General features: G+C 37.9%; 1 protein-coding gene and 1 long non-coding RNA gene across 5 annotated transcripts in view; one reads left to right on the top strand and one right to left on the bottom strand.

Annotated features, from left to right (window-relative positions):
• AOAH (acyloxyacyl hydrolase) overlaps positions 1-27,602 on the bottom strand; it is a 191,842-nt gene that overhangs the window by 130,846 nt on the left and 33,394 nt on the right. For all 4 annotated transcript variants that reach the window (XM_032286786.1, XM_032286785.1, XM_032286788.1 and 1 more), the window contains exons 3-4: positions 18,694-18,760; positions 4,028-4,127 (exon numbers count right to left, since the gene is read on the bottom strand). In XM_032286786.1, coding sequence (XP_032142677.1) covers positions 4,028-4,127; positions 18,694-18,760 — 167 coding nt within the window. The remainder of the gene's footprint in view (positions 1-4,027; positions 4,128-18,693; positions 18,761-27,602) is intronic.
• LOC116557339 lies at positions 783-25,992 on the top strand. The gene is made up of 3 exons (XR_004271474.1): positions 783-793; positions 3,497-3,501; positions 19,791-25,992. It is a non-coding gene; the product is annotated as an uncharacterized LOC116557339 (long non-coding RNA).

Here is a 27,602-nt window from a genome sequence, read left to right as displayed (position 1 = left end):
CAAGAGTCTGAAATGTGTGAAAAGCCAGACATAGAGGGTGCAGAGTCCTGCTTATGAGGAATTAGCTGGCCCAGGAGCAGCGGTTCCATTCAAAATGACAATGCCCGAGGAGTCTCAGTGAGGCTGAGAGGGCAGTGAATGAGCATTTGGGCTTTAAGACAAACAGACCCAGGGATGAATCCCCTTGTGTTCCTCACTAGCTGTATAGCCTGGGAAAATCCCTTAACTTCCCTAAGTCTCAAAATTCCTTAACTGTAAAATAAATATAGATGTCAGAGCACTGTTAAATGCGATCACACATGTCATGCAGTGGCTGGCAGGCTGTCAATAAATACTTGCTTCTGCTATTTTCGTTTTTATCCATATACCAAGTGTATGTGCCTGGCACAGTGGAGGGAACAAACACAGGCAAGGTACAGGCCTGCCCGCCCGCATGTGCCTGCATCCTAGTGAGGAAATCTACAAAACTGCAGTAGCTTGATGTCTCTCTGCCTCACCTTCCTCATCTATAAAAGGTGGACAACCATACCTACTTCGTAAGATTAAATGCATGAATACACATAAGCGTTTAGAAAAATATTAGCACATTGTAAGTGCTCGAACAGTTATTTTACAATGATTGTTCAAAGGACAGTTAACATTTTGTTGGCACCGTTAGGAATTACTTTACAGGGAAGGTGACCATTGACGTGAGCTTGAGGGATGGCTGGAATTGTTAAAGATGGTCTGGGTAGAGGGAATGATGAAGACTCAAGGTGCAAGGTGGGGGTGGGGAGGGCCTAAGGGAGAGCCAGTCACTTGCTGGTCGCTGCGGCACAGGGTCCACAAACCTAAGAGGGAAAGGCAAGTCTGGAAAGGCTTTTGGAAGGTCCTGAAAAGCTAAGCGAAAATTTGTGCTTAGTTATGTAGGCAACGTTGAGATACTAAGCTATGTTCAGGATCAGAAGTATGCACTAGGAAAATCAGTGAGGCCTTGACATGAGAAAAGTCAGAATTTCCATCAGGATGCAATTGAGAAGCTAGTGACACCTCATCCATTCATTGTATCAGCACACATTTCTTTGGTATGTGTGAGGCACTGTCCTAGATACTGATACAGTGGTGAACAAGACAGAATTTGCCTTCCTGGAGTTCAGAGCCTAGTGAGAGAGACAGACAGGCAGGCAGTCACACAGAGATGTATCTTGTAAAGTGGCAAGTTTAAGAAAAGAATATACAGGAGCTATGACTAGAGCTTTATCTAATAGGGGCCACCTCCCTGAAGAAGTGACATGTAAGCTGAGACATGAAGGATGGGGAGGAATAACCCACCAAGTGGAAGGGCAGAGTGAGAAACTGCTTTCTAGGCAAAGGGTTGTACTGGGGTGAGAAGGTCGTATTTATCTTACAGCAAGGCATTTGTGGCATCAATGCAGAAAATGGATTGGACAGAGGGCAAGAGCAGATTTGGTTGGACTCACTGGGACAGTAGAGTGGGAACTACATCAAAAGACGACTGAGAGAATTCTACACGAAATAATGCTGTTCACCCAACATGGGATGAAGCTCACAAGCAGAAGAAGCCAGACACAAAGGAGTGTATGCTGCGGAGGACTTTGATACAACATTCCAGGATAGAGTTTCCTAAAAAATGAACCAGCCGCTGGTGACCGACTTCAGAATAGTGGCTACTCCAGGGAATACTGACAGGGAGTGTCATGAGAATTCCTTCTGGGGGGCTGAAAATTACCCACGTTTGTATTTGTATTTTCACTTGCCTTCGGTAGGTAGGCAATTCCACCTAAGCATTCATACGTGCTATGTAAGAGTGATCTGTAAAATGATAAAAAAGTCTGCTATATACCATTGAAAAATACATGCTCAAAATGTAATGTTCAGGGAACAAAGTTGGCTATAAAACTGTATATACAGGATCATAGCTCTCAAAGAAATCATCAATACAGTATAATTTATTTGAAAAATTAAAAGGAAACACACATTTCAACATGGGTTGTTTCCGGTGGTAGGATTTCAGCTGATTGCTATAAGAAGACACCCCAGGGGAATTTCTGAGACACTGACACCATGGTTAGAGATCAACCAAGCTCTCTGAGTAGAACAACAGGGGTTGTGAATCCCAGTTCTGTTCTTTCCTCAGGGGGAAGTAACTTTCAGGAAGGCACATAACTTCTCTAACCCTCAGTTTCCTCCCATGTAATAGGGAGTCATAAAGACGCCTCCATCCTAGGCTTGCTTGGGAACAAAACAAGACCACGTGTGAGGCTCTGCACCAGCACTGGGCCCACAGTGAGTGCCCAGTCAATGTCAGTTACTGCCATTCAGGGCAAGCTCAGAGGCAGAGGAAAGTGAAGCTGTCCATGTGTATACCCACTGTCCCTCTTTTCTGGGTCATCTGCAGAGATGGAGGCTGGAGAGGGGGACCTGAGGTGGAGGGTGAAGGCCTAGAACAGCCATCAGAGGAAAGTGAAGGGGGCTGTCCAGGAAGCAGTAGCAGGCTGCCCAGAAGCACTGAATGCCAGCTGGGGTGGAAGGTGATGGTTCCCACATGAAATCCTCCAATTTCCTTGTAGCCAAAGAGGATGGTCAAAATGTTACAGAGTTGGGAATTGGGAAGGGGGCCAGGGTGGGAAGACAAGGACATGAAATTTCAGATGTAAACTCTAGAGAGTATAAAAAATAAAGAATGCCATTTTAAATGGGACAATTTAAAGTTGAACTTGTTGTGACTATGCATAACTGTGAGTGTAATGTATAAATGATATTATTTAAGGAAATCACAAAAACCTGTATCATTTGCCTTTCTACACAGAGACCCATTTCTTCCTTGCAATAACAAATAACAAAAATTATGATATAATAGTCATATGCTATTTTAACACATTAAAAGTTTTTATTTTTTTTTTTTTTTTTTTTTTTTTTTTTTTAATTAAAGTTAACTAACCCTTCTAGGTACAAGTGGAGCCCAGAACTCCTCATGTGGAATTAGGGGAAATTTAATTGGCACTTAGTCAGTGACAGAGGAAGCATGAAATATACATGTTCCTCAGGTATTTGCATCTCTTTCTTCCTGATCAAGGAGACAGGCTTATGATATTTAATACTGTCCATCAGCAAAATTGTGTTCACTGGTTAGACCACAAAGCACTAAAATGGACTTCATTTTAACATGAATAAAAAGGGAATTACAATTAAAATAGAAACCTATTGTGTTATATCCAGAAAAACTACAATTTGAGAAAGAAGGCATAGAATTTTTTTTTTTTCACAGGGAGCTCCTGAAAATCTATATTGTGTGGCCCAACTGGATTCAATACTATCCTTTCCTCCAGAGTGTGTGGAGGGCATTGTGTCAAGCTTGTCTCTGCAATTCAATTAAAAGCTGCACAAAATGATACAATACATACAGGGTCCTCTGAACAGCTATCACTGAATAACAATGTTATCAATAATGATTATTTAGCAATCATTTTTATGAACACTTTTAAAACAGTATCAGGTATTGTGCTAAGCATTTTTTTTTAATGCATTAGCTCACCTGCTTCCAACAATAAACCAATGTGGGAGGTAGTTTATCAAAATCCATTTTGTGGGTAAGAGCAGTAAAGCTCAGAGTAGGGTGACCCAGGATGTGGGGATTTCCCAGGATGTGGGGCTTTCGGTGTGTATGCCAGAAAAGTCCTGGGCAAACTGAAATGAGTTGGTGACCCTATGAGAGTGACTTGCTTGATTTTTAAGTGATAGGGATTTAAACCTCTGTGTCTCTGACTGATCAGATTTCCTACCTCTTGCCAGCCCAGCTCAAAATTACAGTCCACAATGGCTGAAAGGCAAAGACATTCTTTGGTAGCGTGGGAGTAGGGATCTAGGCTGAAACACAGAAATATTATTTCTTGCAGGGTAATTGAAAATGTCAACTTGTCTCTCCCTGTCCCCAAAACACTGAGTAAAGCTAAGCCTCCCTTTTCTAACATTTCCAAAGGCCTTGCATGCCACTGGAAACAGATGTTCAGAGTGAATACCCACTCACCTTGGGAAGAGGATAGAGCTGACACAATGGTTGGCCAATGTTCTGTTTACAAAACTCCAGAGTGTGACATACCACATCAGCATTCATATCTGCGCTAAGCCTGGAGGGAAATGGGGCAAAACAAAGGCTATTCAGATCTCTCCGGCATTAGAAAATAGAAGCTACTGCAAAGAAAGGTAAATCCCCAGAATGGATTCTAATGCTCTCAGCTCGTTGCAGCCTAGCCTTTGAGCCCAGTCCTGTGGAGCTGCTGGATTGTAATGATTTCCTGCCACGTTGCTCTCTCCTGCATTTAGAACGAGGTCCTAAGGGCAAGGATGGAGCACCCACAGCACTGAGCTGCTGCCAGTCAGCCTCTCACGCTAGCTTTGGGATTCTTTTCAGGAAAAGCTACACATAAAATTGGGAAAGAAAAAGTGGGCCGGGATGTAATTTGATGGAAACAGTATTTTGAAATTTGGGCCTTTGAAACATATAGTGACCTTATAGTGAAAAATCATTTACGATATAGCTTTAAACACCTAGATTCACTTTCTTAGGAACAATCTATCTCTTTCCTTAGGGATGGAAATTCATGGGTTAGACCACAAAGCACTAAAATGGACTTCATTTCTTTTTCTTTCTTTCTTTTCTTTCTTTCCTTTCCTCCCTCCCTCCCTCCTTCCTTCCTTCCTCTTTCTCTCCCTCCCTCCCTACCTCCCTCCCTCTCTCTCTCTCTCTTTCTCTCTTTCCTTCCTTTTTTCTTTCTTTCTTTCTTTTCTCTCTCTCTCTCTCCTCTCTCTCTCTCTCTTTCTTTTTTTTCTGGTTGTGGGAGACCAGAGTTTTATTATTACTCAAATCAATCTCCCCAATTATTCGGGAACAGAGTTTTTTTGTTTGTTTGTTTGTTTGAGACGGAGTCTTGCTCTGTTGCCCAGGCTGGAGTGCAGTGGTGCCATCTTGGCTCACCGCAACCTCCGCCTCCTTGATTCAAGTGATTCTTCTGCCTCAATCTCCCAAGCAGCTGGAATTACAGGCAGCCACCACCATGCCCAGATAACTTTTATATTTTTAGTAGAGACAGGGTTTCATTGTGCTGATCAGGCTAGTCTTGAACTCCTGACGTCAGGTGATCCACCAACCTTGGCCTCCCAAAGTGCTGGGATTACAGGCGTGAGCCACTGCACTTGGCCACCAGGCATATTTCTTATTCTTACAGAAGAAAGTAAAATGTAGCTGACTTGTGTCTTTCCCTGAGGATGGTATAAGGATAGTTCTCTTTAAACATTTAGTTTATATCTAGACTGGATGGAGCTAAAACAAACTTTCCACGTCCATTTTTTCTTTCTTACTCCCAAAACTCTTCTTACCAAGAAAAATGAGTATAATTTTTCGAATGAAGTGAACAAGTATAAACTCTTAGTACATTTTACAGGCAAATTATGGATTCAAACCACAGGCCAAATCAAGAAAACAAAAATAAAAAACTCCAGCAACACAGGTTGGTAATACCCAGAGACCAATCTTTGTATTCTGTGGCAGGACAGTGATGGAGTCTAGAAGATCCTTTTTTGGGTTTCTTCCCAGCTCACATGACCACTTCACTGTCTCCCTTTGCCTGTGGGGGTGGGCTCCTGGTAACTGTGTTTATATGCTGTAGCTCCCAGCCAGTTGATTAGAACTCATTAAATTACTGTTTCAAGCAGGACCAATCTGATTCTTAGAAACTATTTGGAAATGTTGTTAAAAATGTTCTGCTTCACTCTGGGCTACTCTCAGAATAAGGAACGTTAGAGAGAGCTGGGGTGGTGCTGTCGTAATTTTCTACCATGCAGACTGAGTATCTGGAAAGCTAGGCTGAGGGGTGGGTTCTGAGGGTATTTTCCTGCCCTTCAGTCCCATAATCTGTGTGCTCTAGGTTCCTTATAATAAATTCACTCCAACCTCTCCCCACCCAGCTATTATAACAAGTACCTCTGCAGTCATGGCAATGACTAACACCTCTCTTCTCTCGCTGAGCCTGAGCCGCCGCCTCCTCCTCTTTTTTCCTGTGATTGAAGGCAGTAACAGCCCACACATGGGCCAACTCTTGAGCACTGCTGGTTAGCATTGGAGTGCTTGTCCCCTTTTAACCCCTGGCCTGAATGTGAGTCACTGAATCGGCTCTCTCCCTGCACCCTCCTCTCTGCTTTCTCTCCCTGATGCCCATTTCACAGACTCAAGTAAGTTGTCTGCTTCCCTAAGGGAATTTTATACCTGGGCATGAGAATGATAATTTGAATTTAGAATGATAAAAAGCAAACAAAACAAAACAGAAAAACACTCTTGGTTTTCACTTCATGAGTAAGCAGCAGTTGCAATGGTTGCTAAACATAAAAATCTCTTTAAAAAGCTCTAAAAATCTTACCATGGGACCACCACACCTCCAAATACTGGGAGGGGCCTTGAGCGTTTATTTCTACTGTGCACCTTCCGGTAGAAAGAACTACCCTGTGTTAATGAAAACATATCTTCTCAAAGCCCATCACAGAAAAAGGGGCCACCTTGGAAATCTCTAATTATTTTAGGATAACTAATATGTGAAAACAGGCTGGAACCATGGCTGCCCAAATTTCATTCCAGCTGAATGCGCCTAACATTGTGGGCTGGCAAGATGGTTTATCAACCTTTTGTGAGCACCTAAGTAAAGAGGGAAATGCAGAATTCATCAAGTTCATCATGAGCATCACCTGCTTAGCCCCAGGGTTCCTTCAAGGGAAGTCAGGGGCTAAGAAGACTGCAACTAAAAGTATAAAAGTATAAAAGATGCCCTCCCTTCTAAGCAGTGGGGCAGGCTGTTTGTGACAGATAAAGTCCATTACCAAACTAATATCTACCAGGGGTCAGTAAATCAGGAGAGGGTGGCTGTTTTCACACATCTGTTCTCAATTTAATTGTTCATTTATTTAACTGATGACTGCTGTCTTTACGGGGGTCTGGTAGTTAGTGGACTCAAGAGAGTGATAAATAGGGCCCTACTTAATCTTTTTTTTTTAACCTAAGGCCAGTATCCCATCTGTGGCAATCCAGGACTAGCAGAGCCAGCTATCAGGTGATATGTAAGACCTAGTCTCTGTTCCCCTCTAATAGGCCACAACTTCAAGTAAGTGAACTTGAATGTGAGAGTGGAGATTTGGACCACTCCGAGAGTGAGACTGGCCGTATTTGAGCTAGGGAGCAGAAGAGAAGAACTGGGCATGTAGCATCCCTCTAGGTCCTCTAAGATAGAGATTCATCATAAAAAGACATAAAGTGACAAGTATTCCTTTGGATAAAAAGAGAAAATGACAAACCCCATACATCCACACATATTTAAATCCATTAGGATGTGCAAGATGCAAAAGAAGTGGCAATATGGCATGCGTACTCTTGCTCAGCCTTGGGACAGAAAGCCTAGACTATGCATAATTTGCTGAATCTTTAAGCAGTCTGCAAACTCATAGGACCAATTCCCACCTTTTCTTTTTCCCAGAACAGCCAGTAAAGCCAAGAGAGTCACAATTTTAAAAAGACTTTTTATTTTGAGCAGTTTTAGGTTTACAGTGAAATTGAGAGGAAAGTACAGAGATGTCTCATTTACCTCCTGCTCCCATACATGCATAGGCTCCCCTGTTATCAGTATCTGCTACCAGTAATTTCTTAAAATTCATAAACCTGCATTGACACATTATTATCATCCAAAGAGTTTAGTTTACCTTAGGGTTCACTCTTGGTGTTGTATACTCCATGGGTTTGGAAAAATGCATAATGACTTGCAGTCACCATTATAGTATCATACGGATTAATTACCACTGCCCTAAAAATCCTCTGTGTTACGCCTATTTGTCTCTTTCTCCATCCAAGCCCCTGGTGACCACTGATATTTTTGTAGTCTCCATAGTTTTGCCTTTTGCAGAATGTCATAGAGTTGGAATCATATTGTATGTAGCCTTTTCAGATTGATTTTTCTCACTTAGTAATGTGCATTTAAGTTTACTCCATGTCTTTTTATGACTTGACAGCTCATTTCCTTTTATTGCTGAATGATATTTCATTGTATGGTTGTACCACAAGTTGTTTACACGACTGAACATTATGGCTGCTTCCAGTCTTTGATGATTATGGATAATGCTTCTATAAATATTCTCGCGCAAGTTTTTGTGTGGACATAAATTTTCAACTCAATTGGATAAGTACCTAATGGTATGAATCCTGGCTTGTATGGTGAGACAACATTTTTTTAATAAGAAACTATCAATTGTTTCATTTTTTTGAATTTTAAACATTCATGAACAATAATATGTCATTGTTTTAATTTGCAATCCTCTAATAGCATATAAAGTTCAGCTTCTTTTTGTAAGTCTATTTGTTATCCGTATGTCTTTTTAAGTGAGGTGTCGTTTAAGGTCTTTAAGTTTCTTTTTTTAAACTGGGTTGTTTGTTATTGTTGAGTTTTAAGAGTTTTTTATGTATATGTTTTAGATAAGGGATCTTTATCAAATATACATTTTGCAAATAGTTTCTCTGAGGCTATTTATTTGTACTCTGTAAAAAGTCATCACTCTGAGTGAGAGGGAAAGTATCACACTATTTTAAACAACCAAATCTCATGTGAACTCAGAGCACAAACTCATTACTAAGGGGACAGCACTAAATCCTTCATGAGGAATCTGCCCCCATGATCTAGAACCTCCTGCTAGGCCCTACCTCCAACAAGAGGTCACATTTCAACATGAGATAGGGAGGGGACAAGTATCCAAACAATATCACTATAGATCAAATTGGGAAGAACTGACATCTTGACAATATTGATTTCCTCTATTCATGAACATGGAACATCTTTTCATTTATCCAGTTATTTAATTTATTTTAATAAATTGTTATAGTTTTCCTCATATAGATCTTGCATGTATTTTGTTAGATTTAACATAAACATTTTATTTCTAGGGGTGATAACGTAAATGGTATGATGTGTTTAATTTCAAATTCAACTTGTTCATTGCTGATATATAGGAAAGTGATTCACTTTGTATACTAATTTTGTATCCTGCAACTTTGCTATAATTGCTTATTAGTTCTAGAATTTTTTTTTTTTTTGGCTGATGCCTTTGGATTTTCTACATAGACAGTCGTGTCACCTGGGAACATAGTTTTCTTTCTTTCTTCCCAATCAGTAGACATTTTGTTTCCTCCCCATCTTACTGCATTAGCTAGGACTTCCAATGCATAGGTGAAAAGAGTGGTGAGAGGAGCAACATTGCCTTGTTCTTCATCTTAGTGGGAAAGCTTCTAGTTCTCAGCATGAAGTAAGAGGTTCATTGTAGTCTTTTTGTAGATATTCTTTATCAAGTTGAGAAAATTTCCCTTTAGTTATTTCTAGTTTACTGAGAGGTTTTTAAAATCATGAGTGAGTATTGAAATTTGTTAAATGCTTTTTTTGGTGTCTATGAATATAATCATGAGATTTTTCTTCTTGAGTCCGTTGATATGATGGATTATAATATTTGATTTTTGAATGTTGAACCAGTCTTATATATTTAGGATAAATCTCACTAGTTGTAGTGTATAATTCTTTTTATACATTTTTTATTTGATTAGGTAATATTTTGATGATGATTTTTTAATCCATATTAATGAGAGATACTGGTCTGTAGTTTACTTTTCTTGTAATGTCTCTGTCTAGTTTTGGTATTAGGATGATGCTGACCTCATAAAATGAGTTAGGAAGTATTCTCTTAGCTTCTATCTTCTGAAATAGATTATAGAGACTTGGTATACTTTATTTCCTGAATATTTGGTAGAATCTACCAAATAGTGAATCTATCAGGGCTTCATGTTTTTTATTTTGGAAGATTATTAAATATTGATACCATTTCTTCAATAGATATAGGTTTTTCAGATTGTCCATTTCTTTTTGTGTGTTTTGGCAGTTTGTGTCTTTCAAGGAATTGGCCCATTTCCTCTAGATTACCAAATTTGTTGGCATAGAATTATTCATAGTATTTCTTGATTATTATTTTAATGTCCATGAGATTTGTAGAGATGTCCTCTCTTTCATTTCTGATATCAGTAGTTTGTGTTATCTCTCTTTTCCTTAGTTAGCCTGGCTAGAGCTCATCAATTTTATTAATATTCTCAAAAAACCTAGCTTGTGGTTTAATTTTCTCTATTGATTTTCTATTTTCAATTTCCTTGTTTTCTGCTCAAATTTTTATTATTTATCTTCTGTTTACTTTGGATTTACTTTGCCCTTCTTTTTTTAGTTTCTTAAGGTAGAAGTTTAGATGACTCATTTTAGATTTTTCTTTTTTTCTAATATAGTCATTCGATGCTATAAATTTCTCTCTAAGCACTGCTTTTACTTCATCACATGAATTTTGATGTTTGATTTTCAATTTTATTTAGTTCAAAATATCTTACTTTCTTTTGATATTTCTTCTTAGGTCCATATGTTATTTAGAAGTGTTTAATCTCCATGTATTTTGTGATTTCTAGTTATCTTTCTTTTACTGATTTCTAGTTTAATACCATTATTGTCTGAGAGCAGACATTGTGTCATTTCTATTCTTTTAAATTAAAATGAGTTCTATGACTCAGAATGTAATGTATCTTGGTGAATGTTTCATGTGAACTTGAGAAGAATGTTCTGCTGTTGTTGGATAAAACAGTCCTTAGATGTCAATTATATCTGGTTGATTGATAGTGTTGTTGGGTTCAACTACAGTAGTCTCCCCTTATCTGAAGTTTTGATCTCCATGATTTCAATTATTTGTGGTCAACTGTAGTTCAAAAATATTAAATAAAAAATTCCAGAAAGAAAACAACTCATAAATTTTAAATTGCATGCTGTTTTGAGGAGTATGGTGAAATCTTGCACTGTCCCACTCCACCTCACCTGGGACATGAATTGTTCCTTTGTTCAGCATATCCATGCTGTATACACTACCTACTTGTTAGTCACTCAGTAGCGTTCTCAGTTATCAGATTGATTGTCACCATCTCACAGTGCTTATGTTCAAGTAACCCTTATTTTACTTGATAACAGCCCCAAGGCACAAGGGTACATGCCTAATTTATAAATTAAACTGTCATAGATATGGCTGTATAGGAATAAACATAGTATATATAGAGTTCGGTACTTTTATCCATGGTTTCAGGCATCCACTGGTGGTCATGAAACATATTTCTCACAAATAAGGGAAGATTACTATATGTCTTTACTGATTTTCTGTTGACTGGATCTGTCCATTTCTGATAGAGGGATGCTGGTCTCCAATTACAATAATGGATTCATCTATTTATCCTTGCAATTCCATCAATTTTTGCCTCACATATTTTGAGGCTCTGTTTTTAAGTACCTACATATTAAGAATTTTTGTCTTCTTTGAGAACTGACCCCTTTATCATTATGTAACTTTTATTCCTTTATCTTTGATAACCTCTCTTGCTTTCAAGTATGTTCCATTTCAAGTTTATGTAACTACTATTTCTTTTGATTAATGTTAGCATGGTATAGTGTTTTCTATCCTTTTTTAATTTGTATGTATCTTTATATTTAAAGTGAGTTTCTTGTTGACAGCATATAATTGAGTCTAATTTTTTGATCCACTCTGACAATTTCTGTTTCTTAATTGGTACATTTAAACAATTGACAGTCAAAATGATTATTGATATAGTTAACATTGATATAGTTAATATATTTGTTACTCTTTTTCGTTGTCCTTGTTCCTCATTTTCTACTCTTTTTCCACTTTTTTGTGCTCTCATTGAGCATGTTTTTGAGATTCAATTTTCTCTTTTATTAGCATATCAGTTGTACTTATTTTTCCCTTTCTTAGTGGTTGCCCTAGAGTTTGCAATAAACATTTGCAACTAATCTAAGCCTATTTTCAAATAACACTATGCCACTTCATGTGTAGTGTGAATATCATATAATAACAAAAAATTCTCATTCTTTTCTTCTCTCTTTTATATCATTACTGTCATTCATTTTATGTGTATATAAGCATACATGCATATAATCAAATACATTTTTGCTATTATTATTTTTAACAAACTATTATTTGTTAGATCAATTAAAAATAAGACATAAAAGTTTAAAATTTTACCTTCAATGATTCCTTCTTTGATGCTCTTCCTTTTTTAAAATGTAGATGCAAGTTTTTGACCTATATTACTTTCCTTCTCTCTAAAGAACTTCTTTTAACATTTCTTCATTGCTAGCAAGTCAGGTCTATTGGCACCCAAATTCTCTCAATTTTTGTTTGTCTAAGAAAGTCTATTTTTCTTTTACTGTTGAAGGACTGTTTTGCAGGGTATAGAATTCTAGGTTAGTGGGTTTTTTTTTTTTTCAACATTTAAAATCTTTCACTTCATTCTCTTCTTGCTCACATGGTTTCTGAGAAAAAGTCAGATGTAATTCTTATCCTGTCTCTTCTCTAGGTAAGGTTTTTTCCCCCTCTTGCGTTCTCTGAGTTTCTTGGATCTGGGTTTCGTGTCTGACGTGAGTTCGGGGAACTTCTTAGTCACTGCCTTAGATATTTCTTCTGTTCCTTTCTTCATTTATTATCCTTCTTGTATTCCTATTATGCATAAGTTACACCTTTTGTAGTTGTCCCACAATCCTTGGATATTTTGTTCTTTGTTTTTCCAGTGTTTGTTTTCTTTGCCTTTTAGTTTTAGAAGTTTCTGTTGGTATATCATCAGGCTCAGATATTATTTCCTCAACTGTTTCCAGCCTACTAATAAGATCACTTATTAATAAGCTCATTTTTCATTTCTGTTACAGTGTTTCTGCTTTCTATCATTTTAAAAAATTATTCTTTGTTTAGACTTCCACCTCCTTACATTGCCAATCTGTTCTTGCATGCTGTCTACTTTATCCATTAGAGCTCTTAGCATATGAATCATAGTTATTTTAAAAATTTCTTGTTATTACCATGATAATTTCAACATTATTACCACATCCAGTTCTGAGGCTTGCTCTGCCTTTTCAAACTGTGTCATTTGCCTTATAGTATGCCTTGTAATGTTTTCTTGTTAGCCAGACATGATGGACTCAGTAAAAGAAACATCTATAAATAGATTGTTAGCAGTGTGATGGGGACTTACAGAGGGAGGGAAAGCATGTTAGTTCTATGATGAGGTCTCAGTCTTTTAGTGAGTCCATGCCTCTGGACTGTGAACTTCACAAGTGTATCTCAGCTCTTTACTCCCATCTTGCAGGAACAGGATGTCTAGAGTGGCTGGAGTTGAGTATTTCCCTTCCCCTAGGTTAGTTAGGCTCTCATAAAACCTCAACAGTTTATGCTCTGATTACTAGTTTCTCTGGAGGGCAGACCTTTTTAAGAACAGAATGCTCTGGTGTATTTCAAAATGGTTCCTTTCCCATTTCTCTGCTGCTCCCTCACTCCTACCACCAGAAACATGAAAGGCTTTTTTTTTTTTTTGTATGTGTCTCTAATAACTACTGTAAGAAACTCCTGAAGGTAAAACTCATAAAAGAGTGGGCACACCCCCAAGACTTGGTTCTTCTGGAATTTTTAACACAGACTTGTCTACATCTAGCTCCAGTAATTTGTCTATTACAGTACAGATTATCTTTCTTTGATACTGGCTCCTGTGGCAGTTTCTGCTCTGGAAAGTTGTGATTCTCTGTATCCATCTATTTCTCCCCAGTTCTTGCCCAATAATCTTACTTCTCTTTTTTTGTTGTTGTTTTTTGGAGACAGAGTCTCACTCTGTCATCCAGGCTTTGCCTCCTGGGTTTAAGAGATTCTCATGCCTCAGCTTCTAGAGTAGCTGGGATTTCAGAGGTGCACCACCACCTTCAGCTAATTTTTGTATTTTTAGTAGAGATGGGTTTTCACTATGTTGGCCAGGGTGGCCTTAAACTCCTGGCCTCAAGAGATCCACCCACCTTGGTGGCCTAAAGTGTTGGCATTACAGGTATGAGCCACCATGCCCAGCTCTGAGCTTACTTCTCTTAAAGATCTAGGAAGTGTTGTTGGTTTTTCAGTTTGTTCAGCTTTTTACCTGCTGTTAGAACAAAGTGGTGACTTTCAAACTTCATAATGTTGAATCTATCACATTTTAATTTACTTCCTTTTACTATCTTTAAAAGTACAGAAGTGCATAGGAGTGCAGCATGCAGGAAGGGGAGGGCTTCAACACTTTGGCATAGCCAGCTAATTGAGAGTTTGAATTAGAATCATGGTAGAATTACATCTGATGATGATGACCATCATTATTATCATAAATCTAAAGAGGGGAGCAAGGATGACCAGGCGGCAGAGCAACAGAGCCTATGGCAGGGATAGGGGAATAGAGACTTTTTGACTTGAAAGTGTTCGTATTTAGACGTTTGACATTACTTTCAAAAAAGGTTTTATATATAAATTGTAGTCACAGAGATTCCCCCAACAGAACTGAAAGATCTTCTTCATATAACTTAATACTTTTATCCTGTTTCTAGGTCACATCTTTTGTAGTGTACTATGAATTTAATCATTCCTATAAATCTTGTAATTATCTTGTGAATAACAGAATTATATTGCCCTGTTTTTTGTTTTTTTGTTGTTTGAAATGGAGTTTCACTCTGTTGCCCAGCCTGGAGTGCAGAGACATGATCTTGGCTCATTACAACCTCCACCTCTGGGATTCAAGCGATTCTTCTTCCTCAGCCTCCCAAGTAGCTGGGATTACAGGCGCACACTACCACCCTTGGCTAATTTTTATATTTTTAGTAATGATGGGGTTTCACTGTGTTGGTTAGGCTGGTCTTGAACTCATGATCTCAAGTGATCCACCTGCCTCAGCTTCCCCAAAGTGCTGAGATTACAGGATGAGCTACAGAGTGCAGCGGCTCTGCCCTGTGTTTTTAATGCCTCTCTCAAAGCCATTAATTACATTTAAGGTATACCATAATTGTTATCAATTCTCTTTTGCTTTTTTTTTTTTTTTTTATAAAACTGTTAGTAGTTTATGCCTGTACTGATCTCCGAGAGCTCCTGGGCTTAGGACACAAGAATTTGTGATTTAGAGGGAAGCATAAATAGATACCAGGAAGGAACACAGCCAGACAGAGACCAGAGTCAGGCTTGCTACAGCAATGGAGAGAGCAGTGGCAGTTTGGGCCACACAGAGGGGGACCCAGCCGTGGTCACTGACTGGGATTGGGTTTCCCCATGAAGTAGCTCCTCCCTGCATGACTCAGGTTCTTGGGGGTACCCCTGAGTTCTCGGGTGCCCCCCTTTTTTTAACATCTTGTGGCTCTGCCTATGGGAAGGAAATGTAATTGCTACATAATTAGTCCATGAATTATTGAGAACTGAGTGGTGTGAAATAATGAGAAAGGATGCCCTTTGGGTTAGAAAATACATTTAATATTGAAAGACTGATATTCAAGTAAAACTAAATCATGAGATTGTCATTTTCAGGGTCTACATCAATCTCAAGCTGTGTCTGATGGCTTAAAACAAGCTGTATGCAGAACATGTCCAATGAGGAAAAATTTCTATCAGCTCACAACTAATAAACATAGTGGGAAATTATGGACAAAACACGTGGTAGACAGAACCACGAAGGGGGGATCAGACAGCTGTCGTTTGTTCATTTATTATATCTGTCGTTCTTCAAAGTGGCCCACCTCATTCTAGAGAGAATTAGTTTCTTTATTAAAAAGAAAAATGTGATTCCTCCCATCCCCACCACATGTTCAGGAGTGGGTCCCTCTTTTGGAGACTTGCTGGTCCCATTTCTTCTCTACATCTATGCCCGCTTATCTCTTGTATAGTTCACATGCTGTACAGTTTGCATCTGCAGTGATGAGTACTGTGTCTGTCCTTTCTCTGATCCTTATGCTTCACTGATTCTCACACTCACCCCTCTACAGAAGAGGAAGCCATGTCTCAATTACCCCAGGCCACTTCTCTATAACTCCCACCACACTGCTCTTGGGAGCTGCTCTCTGGCACCCCCTTTTGGACACTTGCATGTACTGCCCCTTTGAGTTCTGGGAGTCCAGCTTGCTGGTCTGATTTCCGGATCTAGGCTCCTATTAGGTGTATAAATAGATTCACCGAATAGACTAAAAGGGATTTTTTCTTTCTGTCTTTAGACTTTTAAATAGCTTTCTTCAGAGCAGTCTAGTCATGGCTCATCTGTATTCATACTTTTTAAAAAAATTCATTAATTCAACAAACACTTATTGCAGACTTTTTATGCTTAAGAATTGCACCTGGATCTGGAGATACAAAACTCTCTCCTTTCCTCTGCCAACCCTTCTTACCTCTTTTTCTTACTTTCTTTTGTACTTTCATAAACATATAGTCAGTATTTTGCTAAGTACCTGCAGATAGATACAAAGATGAATAAAATGTTGTCCTCAAAAAATCTATCCCTCAAAAGATTTTTCATCTAGTTATCAACTTAGAAGAGTAAATGGATAATTCAGTCACAAACAGATGAGGTAAGTGCCATGCTAAGGGTTTGCACAGGGTATTAGGAGAATGTGCATGCTCGCGAATGTACATGTCTGTAAGAGTGTGCATGTGCTTATATGCATGTGTGTGTATGTGTATGTGCATGTCTGTGTGTGTGCACGTGTTTGTGTGTGTGTGTATGTATATGTGCCTGTTTGCCTGTATGTGTGGGAGTGGAGCCATAAGATTTGTTTGGGGTAGAAGTAAGGAGTAGAGGTTTTGGACGTGCCAAGCTGAGTGAACATCTCATACAAAGATCCTGAGTCAGAAACCTCCTGTTGTGTTGGGAGACCACAAGTGGTTTGGAGTGTGGTGTGCTATGGCGTGGCAAGGGGTGAGTCTAGATATGTCCTCAGAAATCAGTTACTGATGAGCCTTGTGTGTGGAGCTAGGAGTCCTGCAGAGGATGTGAAGACTTTGAAAATCTTTACATTAAGGGAGTACTATAGTTAGGTTTGCATTAAAACATACTACTCTAGCTATAATGTAGCTTATGAAATTGCATAGCAATGGGCACGTTTGTAGGCCTGGAGTCCAGTTAGGAGGGAGTGGCAATAATAATGCCACTAGCTAAGAATAAAGGGTCCCTGCCTTCCAAACACAGCCCAGGGGTTATGAAAAGTTGTTTGCCATAACACAGAGAGATCACTATTAGGAGAGGCGGTGCATAGCATGACAGATCACTGATGATCTCCCTGCCTGTATGATTTTAACTTTCTTCTGTATTTAAAATTTGATGACTCTAGGATACCCTGTTGTAGAGGGCGATGCTGTCCTTTGAACATCTCTGCTCTAAGGCTAGCGGCCCATTGAGGAGGAATCATGTAAGAATGTTCCTAGGAACCAACTCAAGTGCCCATCAATCATAGCCTGAATAAAGAAAATGTGGCACATAAACACCAGGGAATACTATGCTGCCATAAAAAAGAATGAGTTCATGTCCTTTGCAGGGACATGGATGAAACTGGACACCGTCATCCTCAGCAAACTAACACAAGAACAGAAAACCAAACACCACATGTTCTCACTCATAAGTGGGAGTTGAACAATGAGAACACATGGACACAGGGAAGGGAATATCACACACTGGGGCCTGTTGGGGGGTGAGGGGGAACTGTGAGGGAAAGCATTGGGACAAATACCTAATGCATTTGGGGCTTAGATGATGGGTTGATAGGTGCAGCAAACCACCATGGCACATATATACCTATGTAAGAAACCTGCACGTTCAGCACATGTATCTCACAACTTAAAGTTTTTTTTTAAAAAAAAGAATGTTCCTAGGAGCACTGTTCACAAGAGTTAAAACCAGAACACAATCAAACATATGTAATTTATGTATAAGAAATTATAAAATGTTTATAATAATATGTATTATGATGATAATAAATACGTTATATTTTTATATTTTATACATTATAAAACTATGGAAAACCTCTACAATTTTTTATAGAAAGCAGGAGAAGAATGAACATGGAATTTAGGATGATTCTCACTGGGGTGGGAAAAGCCTGAGAATAAAGGGGAGAGTCCATAGGGACAGAAGACATTAATGTCAAGGTCCTAGACCATGTTTTGGGTGGCGGATTCTGGAGCTTATTTCAGTATTCAAGGTAACTAAGTAAAAAAATAATAAGTGTAAGACAGCCATGTATGGATCAATGATGAGAGAGTGCCATGAACTGAGGAATAGGGCTTTTTGATTCAGTGCCCTCAGCTCAAAAAAAACAACAACAGTAAACGAAAAGGCAGACCGTGATGATGCAAGGAGCAAGGGCTGGGAGTGGGGAGGTGGAGAAAAGCCAGGAAACCAGCTAAGTGGGGAGAGAGGAGGTGGCCTGGGAATCCAGGGAGGCGGAGAGCTCAGGAGAAAGCGTCAATCGCCCAAGTTCAGCCAATAGGATAGGGCCGTTTTGGTGCTGGAATTGTTTGTGAAATTCCATCTGAAAGGCTCTTGGAGAGAAGTTGAGCCAGGTTGCCCTACTGTAATTCAAGGGGAGCCTTTGCGTAGAGTGACAAAGGATCCAAATCAGGTTCCAGTTGTCCACTATTACCAAGAGCTGGAATAACAGCTCGAGCCCTGTCCAGTAAGCGCAGCAAGCCGAACACAGAGCCTCCTGCCTCCCAGTTTTCTGGTTCCTCCCATGCCCCGGCAATGGAATCAGTTATGTGCCACGGCATACTCACAGTTTTATGATATCTGATCCAAACTTGTCAATGATTAAATAGCAGGTGGTTTTCAAGAACAGTTTTTCTAAGAAAAATAAAGAGAGAAAATTGAATATATTTTTATTACGATGAATTTAACGCACATTAATTATGAATATCTTTACTAGGAACTGAAGTTGAGTGATTAATTTGAATGTTTAATTTTAAGGATTTGAAGGAAATGTTACAGCTAATGTATCCATTAAATGTCACTTCTATATCAGGTTTATGTGAATGACACTTAACCATCCAGGCTAAAGTTAACCAGATTATTCTAAAACACAGTTCAATGTTGGGTTTTTCTTTTCTTTGTTTTTTTCTACAGGGAATATCTGAATATTGGCTATGACCTCATTTGCTGAAGTTGAAAGAAACAAGACCTGCATTAAAGTCAATAATCTGAAACGTAGCTCTGTTAGAAATGTTCCTTTCTGGTGTTTATTCAAAGGAAAATACTTCACTTGGATCCCTTAGTTTTTGCTGTTGTTATTCCAGAGATGAAAGGAGATGACAGTTACAGGTGTTCCTGCACTGCCACCTCCATCATAGGACACAGATACACTCCACACACATATACACCCACTAACAGCGTAGCCTTTCCCCACCTCTTATGAGAGCAGATAAATGTTTTGTGAGTTCATCAATCTAGACAATGAAACCCGTTAGCTCTTTGGTCCTGTTTCTCCAGTTTATGAGTCTACTGTGGAGCCCTGGTAATTCAACACAGGATCTTTGCAGAGTTAGGGACAGAGAAGCTGTCCTGGAAAGAGCTAGGAAACCCTGATTGAAGAGAATCTATCCTGTCATGATGCATCTCACATAGGGGGATCCAGACCTTGCTGGAGGATGGGGTGGTAAAACAAGGATGTAAATATGGGAACTCTCCCTGGCACTTCAATTTTGCTTAATGTTCAATAATGTTAAATATTATTTTTGTATTAAAATAGATATATTCTATGACTTTTTAAACAAAAAAGTATGAGACTTTAAATACATTGTGCTCTCGAAGTAGGCAATTAAAACCATGTCCTCACATTACTAGTGAACTTAAAGAAATAAAAAGGCACTTCTCTGAGAAGTGCCTAATGTGGGTGATGTGGGGGATGGAGGCAGCAAACCACCATGGCATGTGTATACCTATGTAGCAATCCTGCAAGATCTGCACATGTACCCCAGAAGTTAAGAGATATATGTGTGTGTGTATATATATATATATATATATATATATATATATGCGCTGTACTGACATAACAAAACAAAACACGACTTATCTATCGTATTTGGTAGGTAATAGGCAATGATAGATGGTCTGTTATCTCTAGGCCTCAGTATTTTTCTCAGTGATTTTGTGGGTCCTTTGAAAGATTATTAACACTTTATTGATATTTGATTCAGCATTTTCTCCAGTTTGTGATTTGTATGGTGATCTTGAAAATTCTTTTCCATGTTAAGAATTTGAACATTTTTATATTTAATAAAACATATTACAAAATTTAAAAAAGAAAAGAAATAAAAAGGATCATAAGGGAATGTTATGAACAGGTGCATGGCAATAAATTAGATAACTTAGATAAAATTAAAAAATTCTTAGAAAGACACAAAATGCCCAAATTGACTCAAGAATAAATAGACAATTTTAAGAAACATGTAACAAATACAGAGATTGAATTAGTAATTTAAAACTTCCCACAAAGAAAAGCCTAGGACCAGATAGCTTCACCAGATAGGATTCACTGGTGAACCTACCAAACATTTAAAGAATTATTAACAATTTATCAAGAACTCTTCCAAAAAATGGAAGCAGAGTGATAACATTTCTTAACTTATTTATGTGGTTAATATTATCTTGATACTAAAACCAGACACTCTCCTCGAAAAAAATACAGACCCAAATCTCTCATAAATAGAACCACAAAGATTCTGAACAAAATACTAGCAAATAAAATCCAGCAATACAGAAATTATACACTATGATCAGGTGGGATTTATCCCAGGGATGCAAAATTGGTTTAACATTTGGAAATCAGTTAATGTATTCCTCCTATATTGATAGCATAAAAAACAAACACCATATGATCATCCAATATAGGGTGAAGATATTTGATAAAAAATAACATTGCTTCATGATAAAAAAAAAAAAAAAAAAGAGCCCTAAAAGCAAAAACAAAAAGCTAGGAATAAAAGGGATCTTCCTCAACCTAATAAAGGTTATCTACAAAAAACCTGACAACTAACATGATGTTTAGTGGTGAAAGATTGAATACTTTCCCCTGAGTGTCAGGAAAAGATAAGAACATTTGCATTTGCTACTTTTATTCAACACTGTAAGTTCTACCCAGGAGAATTAGGCAAGAAAAAAATAAAAAGCATTCAGATTGGAAAGTAAAGAAGGAAAAACTATCTTGTAGGTGATGTGATCTTCTATGGAGAAAATCCTAAGGAATCTATTAAAAATTATTAGAACCAATAAATAAGTTCAGTAAGGTTGCAGTATACAAGATCAATATGCAAAACCAATTGTATTTCTATATAGCAGAAGTGAGAAAATTAAAAAATGAAATTAAGGAAAACAATTCCATTTACAATAGCATCAGAAAGAACTAAATTCTTAGGAACAAACTTAACCAAAAAAGTGCAAAATATATACTCTGAAAACTACATTGTTAAGTTAAAAAAGACCTAAATAAATGGAAAGACATTCCATATTCACGATTTGGCCGACTTAATATTGTTAAGAGGGCAATTCTTCCCAAACTGATCCACAGATTTGATGCAATCTCTACCAAAATCCTAGCTAACTTCTTTGCAGAAACTGAGCAGCAGATTCTAACATTCATAGTAAATGTCAATTGACTCAGAATAAAGAAACAATACTGAAAGAGAAGAACAAAGGTGGAGGATTGACATTTCACAATTTCAAAGCTAGAAAGCCTACCATAATCAAGACAGCAAAGCATTAACATAAAGATAGACATACAGATCAATGAAATAGAATAAATAGTTCAGAAACAAACCCTAATGTTTAGTTAAATGATTTTCAGCAAGAGTGCAAAGACCATTTCATTGAAGGAATTTAAGAAATGATGCTGGGACAACGGGATAGCCACACGCAAAAGAATGAATTTGGACACCTACTTCACACCATCTACAAAAATTAACTCAAAATGGATCAAAGACCCACATGTAAGAGCAAAAACCATAAAATTCCTACAACAAAACATTGGCATAAATCTTATTGGCCTTGGGTTAGGCAATGTTTTCTTAGATATGACATCAAAAGCATAAGAAAAAGAAAGAAAAATACAGACAAACTTGACTTCATTAAAACAAAAAGTTTTGTGCTTCATAGAACACCATCAAGAAAGTAAAAAGACAACCCATAGAATGAAAGAAAATTTTTGCCAGTCATATATCAAATGAGCTATCACAGTACTAGGCTACATAAAGGACCATTACAACTCAATAATACAAAGACAAATAGTCCAATTAAAATATATGCAAAGGATCTGAATAGATGGTTTTCCAAAGAAGATATGCAAATATCCAAAAGCACATGAAAAGCTACTCAACATCATTAGCTATCAAGGAAATGCAATTCAAAGCCAAAATCAGATACAACTTCATATCCACTATAATGTGCTATATTCTTAATATTCTCTCTATAAAAGAGAGAAGAAAAAAAAAGAGAGAATGATATGTGTTGGTGAGGATGGGGAGAAATTAGAAAGCTTGTAATGCTGATGGGAATGTAAACTGGTGGAGCCCATTTGTAACCAGTCTGCCATCTCTCCAAATAAATTGTTTAACACGGAGTTACTATGTGATCCAGCAATTCTACCATATATATATATGTGTGTGTGTGTGTATATATATATATATATATATATATAATTCTACCATATTATGTCCACACAAAAACGTGTACACAAATATTTATAGCAGCATTTTGCATCATAGCCAAGAAATGTAAACTGCTCAAGTGTCCATCAACTAATAAATAAACAAATGTGGTATACCCATATGATGGAATATTATTCAGCCATGAAAAGCAATAAAGTTATGATACATGCTACAACATAGTGAATCTCTAAAACACTATGCTAAGGGAAATAAATCAGTCACACAAGACCATATATTATATGATTCCATGTATATGAAATGCCATAAACACAGGCAAAGCCATAAACACAGAAAGTAGATTAGTGGTTGCTTAGGGCTGGAAAGAGTGGGTGTCTGGGAGATGCTAAAAGGCATATAGTTTCTTTCTGGTGTAATGAAAATGTTCTAAAATTGATTGCGGTGATGAACACACAACTCTAGGACTATACTGAAAGCCACTAAACTGTACACTTTAAATGAGTGAACTGTATGGTATGTGAATTGTAGCTTAATAAAAGTGTTTAAAAAAACACATTCCTTCCCCCTTGGGCTCCTTTTTAGGGGTGCTACTGTGGAGAGGGTCAAGAAGCTCTGATGTCATAGCATACTGAGAGACCTGAATTTCATTCAGCACCAGCCCACTGGCTCCTGACCTTGGAGAAATTGCATCCCCTTTCTGGACTTCTATTTCCTCATCTGAAAAATGTGGGTGTAGGGTTTGGTCCTTTTCACGATAGTGTCTGCTAAGTTTGGAGACTTTTGTAAGAGACATTCAAAACTAGGTGAAGGTGCTTTGGAAGAAAGTTTAAAGTACTGTTAATGCAGAACTAGCTTAGCCTAGAGCAGAGCAATTTAAAAACGGACATGAGGGTGTTCTTTGATAAACTTCTAATACTGGCTGAAAGGCAGAGAAAATTCATCTTCTTTCTGGTAAGATAAGCAGGCTGTGTGTGTGTGTGTGTGTGTGTGTGTTTCTCAGAATTCTGTTTAGCCCAAGTCAAAGGAAATGGCTGCAGGTTACCCCCTCTGAGCAGGAGGACCATTTGAACAGTCAGTTTCTGCCAGTGTCTTCTGTGATTGTTAGCTTGAGAGGCCCCTGGAGCAATGGCTGATGTGGGACATCTCTGAGAGCTAAATTCTGAGATCAACACGGAAGGGTACAAAGCAGAAATACACAAAATCTCCAGAAAGAGCCAGCTATCTCCAGTCAGCATGATCAGAAGGTAATCTGATTGTTACTGATACACCTGAAGAAAAATTTGGCATTTGCATATTGACAGTAACCTAGCTAAAGTAAAATTACACTGGTAAACTCTGCCTGTGACAAGGAACATACAAGAGCATTTAATTTCTACAGATTCGAAGAGACTTGGAACAGCATAGGAAAAAAGAAAATGTGGCTATTCCAAAAGGCAAAAAAGGGCTAAAATAAGATCAATTGAGTAGTTATCATACATTGGGTGTATACAGATGTATGTGTAAATAAAATGTAGGACATTCCAATAAAATGTAGGACATGTCCAATTTGTAGGACATTCCAATTTACCTTCATGTTTACCATCACTTCCTTTCTCAAAAGAATCTTTTGAGGGAGTAGTTTTTTTTAATCCTCATTCTTTAGACAAGAACATTGAAACTTAGAGAGCTTAAGATCACAAACATAGCAAGTGGTTCAGCTGAGATTAAAATATTTTACTCCAAAAGACCTTGTTACTTGTGCTCTACATTTATGTGTGCTTAAGACATTTTGTTTGATGCCCTATCTACCTCAAGTATAGCAGGTATTGTTATACATTAGCTATTGACGAGAAACTTAAAACACGGTGAGACCAAGTGACCACACAATTTTATAAGTATATATTCCAGGATGCATGCAGACTTTCAGAACCTACAGAGTAGACTTGAAGTGCCCTCTTCCTTTTAAGACTACATGAGTTTTTAAAAATTACATTCCACAGAGATAAGATTTCTGCATAGGTGACCCAAGAAAGTAAAGTTATAGCAAGACTCTCAGGGCATACGATTCTGTTGACCCCTGCCTAGTGAGACTGATTCCATTAATCATTTTTCTATTAACAATTCTGAGATTCTTCCAAGGTGTTTCCTAATGAGAGCCAGAGGCAAAAGCAGTGGATGAAACTGAAGGTCGGAAATGCTTTGCACAATTAGAAAAAAACTGTCTTATAGGGCACAGGGAAAGGCAACGTGATTTACTAAGAGATTATCCCCAAGAATGGTGCTTACGTGATTTCCCTGCTAAAGCTTTGTTTTTTGTACTCTTTTAGCTTTGGAGGTGAAAGTAATACTTAACTGAAAAATAATTTTAAAATAGTTGTATATTTATGTGCTTAATTTCATACCCTTCTATCCTGCCTTCACCTGGCCTACCAGACAGAAGGCAATGCAGTACTGCATCCCAGTAGGTGCTATGGGCCAGGCCTATTATGTCTTCATGGATAAATCCTTAGCTAGGAGAATGTCTGTCTTGCCACCCCATACAACTGACTTAACCATTCTGTTTCTGTGTACTGCTTTTCTCATCCATAAAATGGGAAGAATACTGCCCATGGTGTCCTTTAACCTGAACTAAGTGTTGTGTTTTCAGCTGGAGGTAAAGCATTAATTAATAATCCTTTAAAATTGCTCCAGTTGAAAAGGCAACCCATCACTGAAAACCAAAATATCTATCTTGTTTCCCTTGGTGAAATACCAGTTTCCACTTCACCAGAATCTGATTTCAGCCTCTCACTTGATCTTACCAGGTTCTGCCATTTCCTGTTCAAAGTCAGAAGAAGCTAAGATGGTTATCTCAAACACCAGCAATCTTGTTTTGGGTTGTTTTATATTTTGCTAGTATCTTAAGAAGAGAGAATAATCTAGGAAATAGGATTTTTAGTTGGTCTTTCACCTCTGGACAATGCAACTTTGCCTAAAAAGAGAACATCTAACTCAAGGTACAAACGGTTATATCTGCCAATGTTGCCTATCACACAGAAAGGCAACCAGTTAAAACAAGGCTTAATGATAACAGTGACTGTTCTTCACTGTTTTCCTTTTGTAACATGGTAATAATATTTTTCTTCTACTTCTCTAACTCAGAGATGTAAAAATGCAAAGTAAAGCTTGTAACAGATTGTGAATGTTCAATAGAGGAATAAATAAATAAAATATAGAACTTATATGGTAAAGAAGTATAATTAAGAGGCTTGCCCTAGGTCTATATGCCTTAACACGTATAGATCTTAAAATCATGTGTGAAAAACAAAACTTGCTGAGCAATGCATACAGTAGACCGTTGACGTCAAATTAAATTTTCACAGGAGAGGAGCATGGAAAGATGATGGTGGAGACAGCAGAATTCTGGAATCTCTTTGATTCTCTACCAAAAAAAAAAAAAAAGAAAAGGAGTGGCCAGGTGAGGTAGCTCACACCTGTAATCCCCAGCACTTTGGGAGGCCGAGGCAGGCGGATCACCAGAAGTCAGCAGTTCAAGACCAGCCTGACCAACATGGTGAAACCCTGTCTCTACTAAAAATAAAAAAGTTAGTCAGGCCTTGTGGCAGGTGCCTGTAATCTCAGCTACTCGGGAGGCTGAGGCAGGAGAATTGCTTGAACCCAAAAGGCAGAGGTTGCAGTGAGCCGAGGTTGCACCACTGCACTGCAGCCTGGTGACAGAGTGAGACTCTGTCTCCAAAAAATAAATAAATAAATAAAATAAAGGAGTACGTGAATAGCAAAACCCAAAACCCACAGAAAGCAGTCACAACAAAACTAGGTATATCAATGAACTCTAACGTGCAATTAGGTGGGAATAAACCACTTCACAACCACAAGACCTATGGGTTACCAACTTCTGTAGGGGAGAAAGTAGAGAGAAGCAATGGATGGTAGATAAAACTGAGAACAGGAGACTCCCAATAGCTGACAGATGTTGACTACCAAGCATGACAGGCCAATTAGAGAACAGCCGCTGGACTAGGAAGGATTTTGCCCACTCAATAGCTGATGAACGCAAGGAGCTCAAGACTAGAAGGAATTAGGTGCTAGAGTTGCCTGGCACCCACAAGGGACCCACCGGAGCTCCCTTCCAGGGCAAGGCCCACACTGAGGAGAAACTGCCGGGTAGAGAGAAAGTTCAGATGAAAGTGAATAGGGAAACAGTCAGAAAAATCTCAGAAAGCAAGCTACCACAATTTTTTTTTTACACTACCCCAAAACAACAGAAGAAGGAGCTCTGTACATTTAGTAAAACTACGCTGAACCACCTCTCTTTCTAAGAGTTTTTGAAAACTAATTTCACATAAAAATGAGCAACAGAAATGTATCTAGGTCAACTCCCATACAAAGTTATTATAAGAAGAAAAAGATTAAGGAACAGAATAACATCCCTACAGATAGTAAAAGCATGCCAGAAAGTCATGCCAAAAAAGGATTAAAACATAACATATTATTTCTAAACATATTATTTTAAAATGAGCTAAGAAGCGCTAATAAAATGATATAAGACATGAAAAAATAGCAAGAATAAGAATTAGAAAAACTCAAATATGGAATAAAAGAACTCAGGAAAAAATAAAACATGAAACAAAGAATAAAGAAGTGAAGTCTAAACTAGAATGAACACAAGAACAAGTGAAAACAGTAGAAGAGGTCTTCAGTGAAACAGAAGGTAGAAAGGAGGAACAATTTTAAGATAAAAAATAAACAAAGAGATTAAAATAAATTCAAGGGATAGGTAAGACAGCGAAGACAGTCAAAGAAGAGTCAAAATGTGGATAATAGAAATCCCAGAGGAAAAAAACAAAATCAAGAAAACTGAAAAAACACTAAAACCTTCCCTAAAATTAGAAAATATGTATTTGAAATAACATTGAGAGGGCACACTGCATGCCTGAGAACATCAATACACAACAACTGGCACGAAACTATCTTCCAGTTAGATGACTAAATTTTATAGAAAAAAAAACCCCCTGAACTTCAAAGTATAAACAACAAATAACTTGTAAGGA

This window comes from Sapajus apella, unplaced genomic scaffold, assembly GCF_009761245.1.
Source record: "Sapajus apella isolate SASKATOON/1434 unplaced genomic scaffold, GSC_monkey_1.0 scaffold19, whole genome shotgun sequence".
Taxonomy (NCBI): Eukaryota; Metazoa; Chordata; class Mammalia; order Primates; family Cebidae; genus Sapajus; species Sapajus apella.
This window is presented reverse-complemented; position numbering and strand designations above follow the sequence as displayed.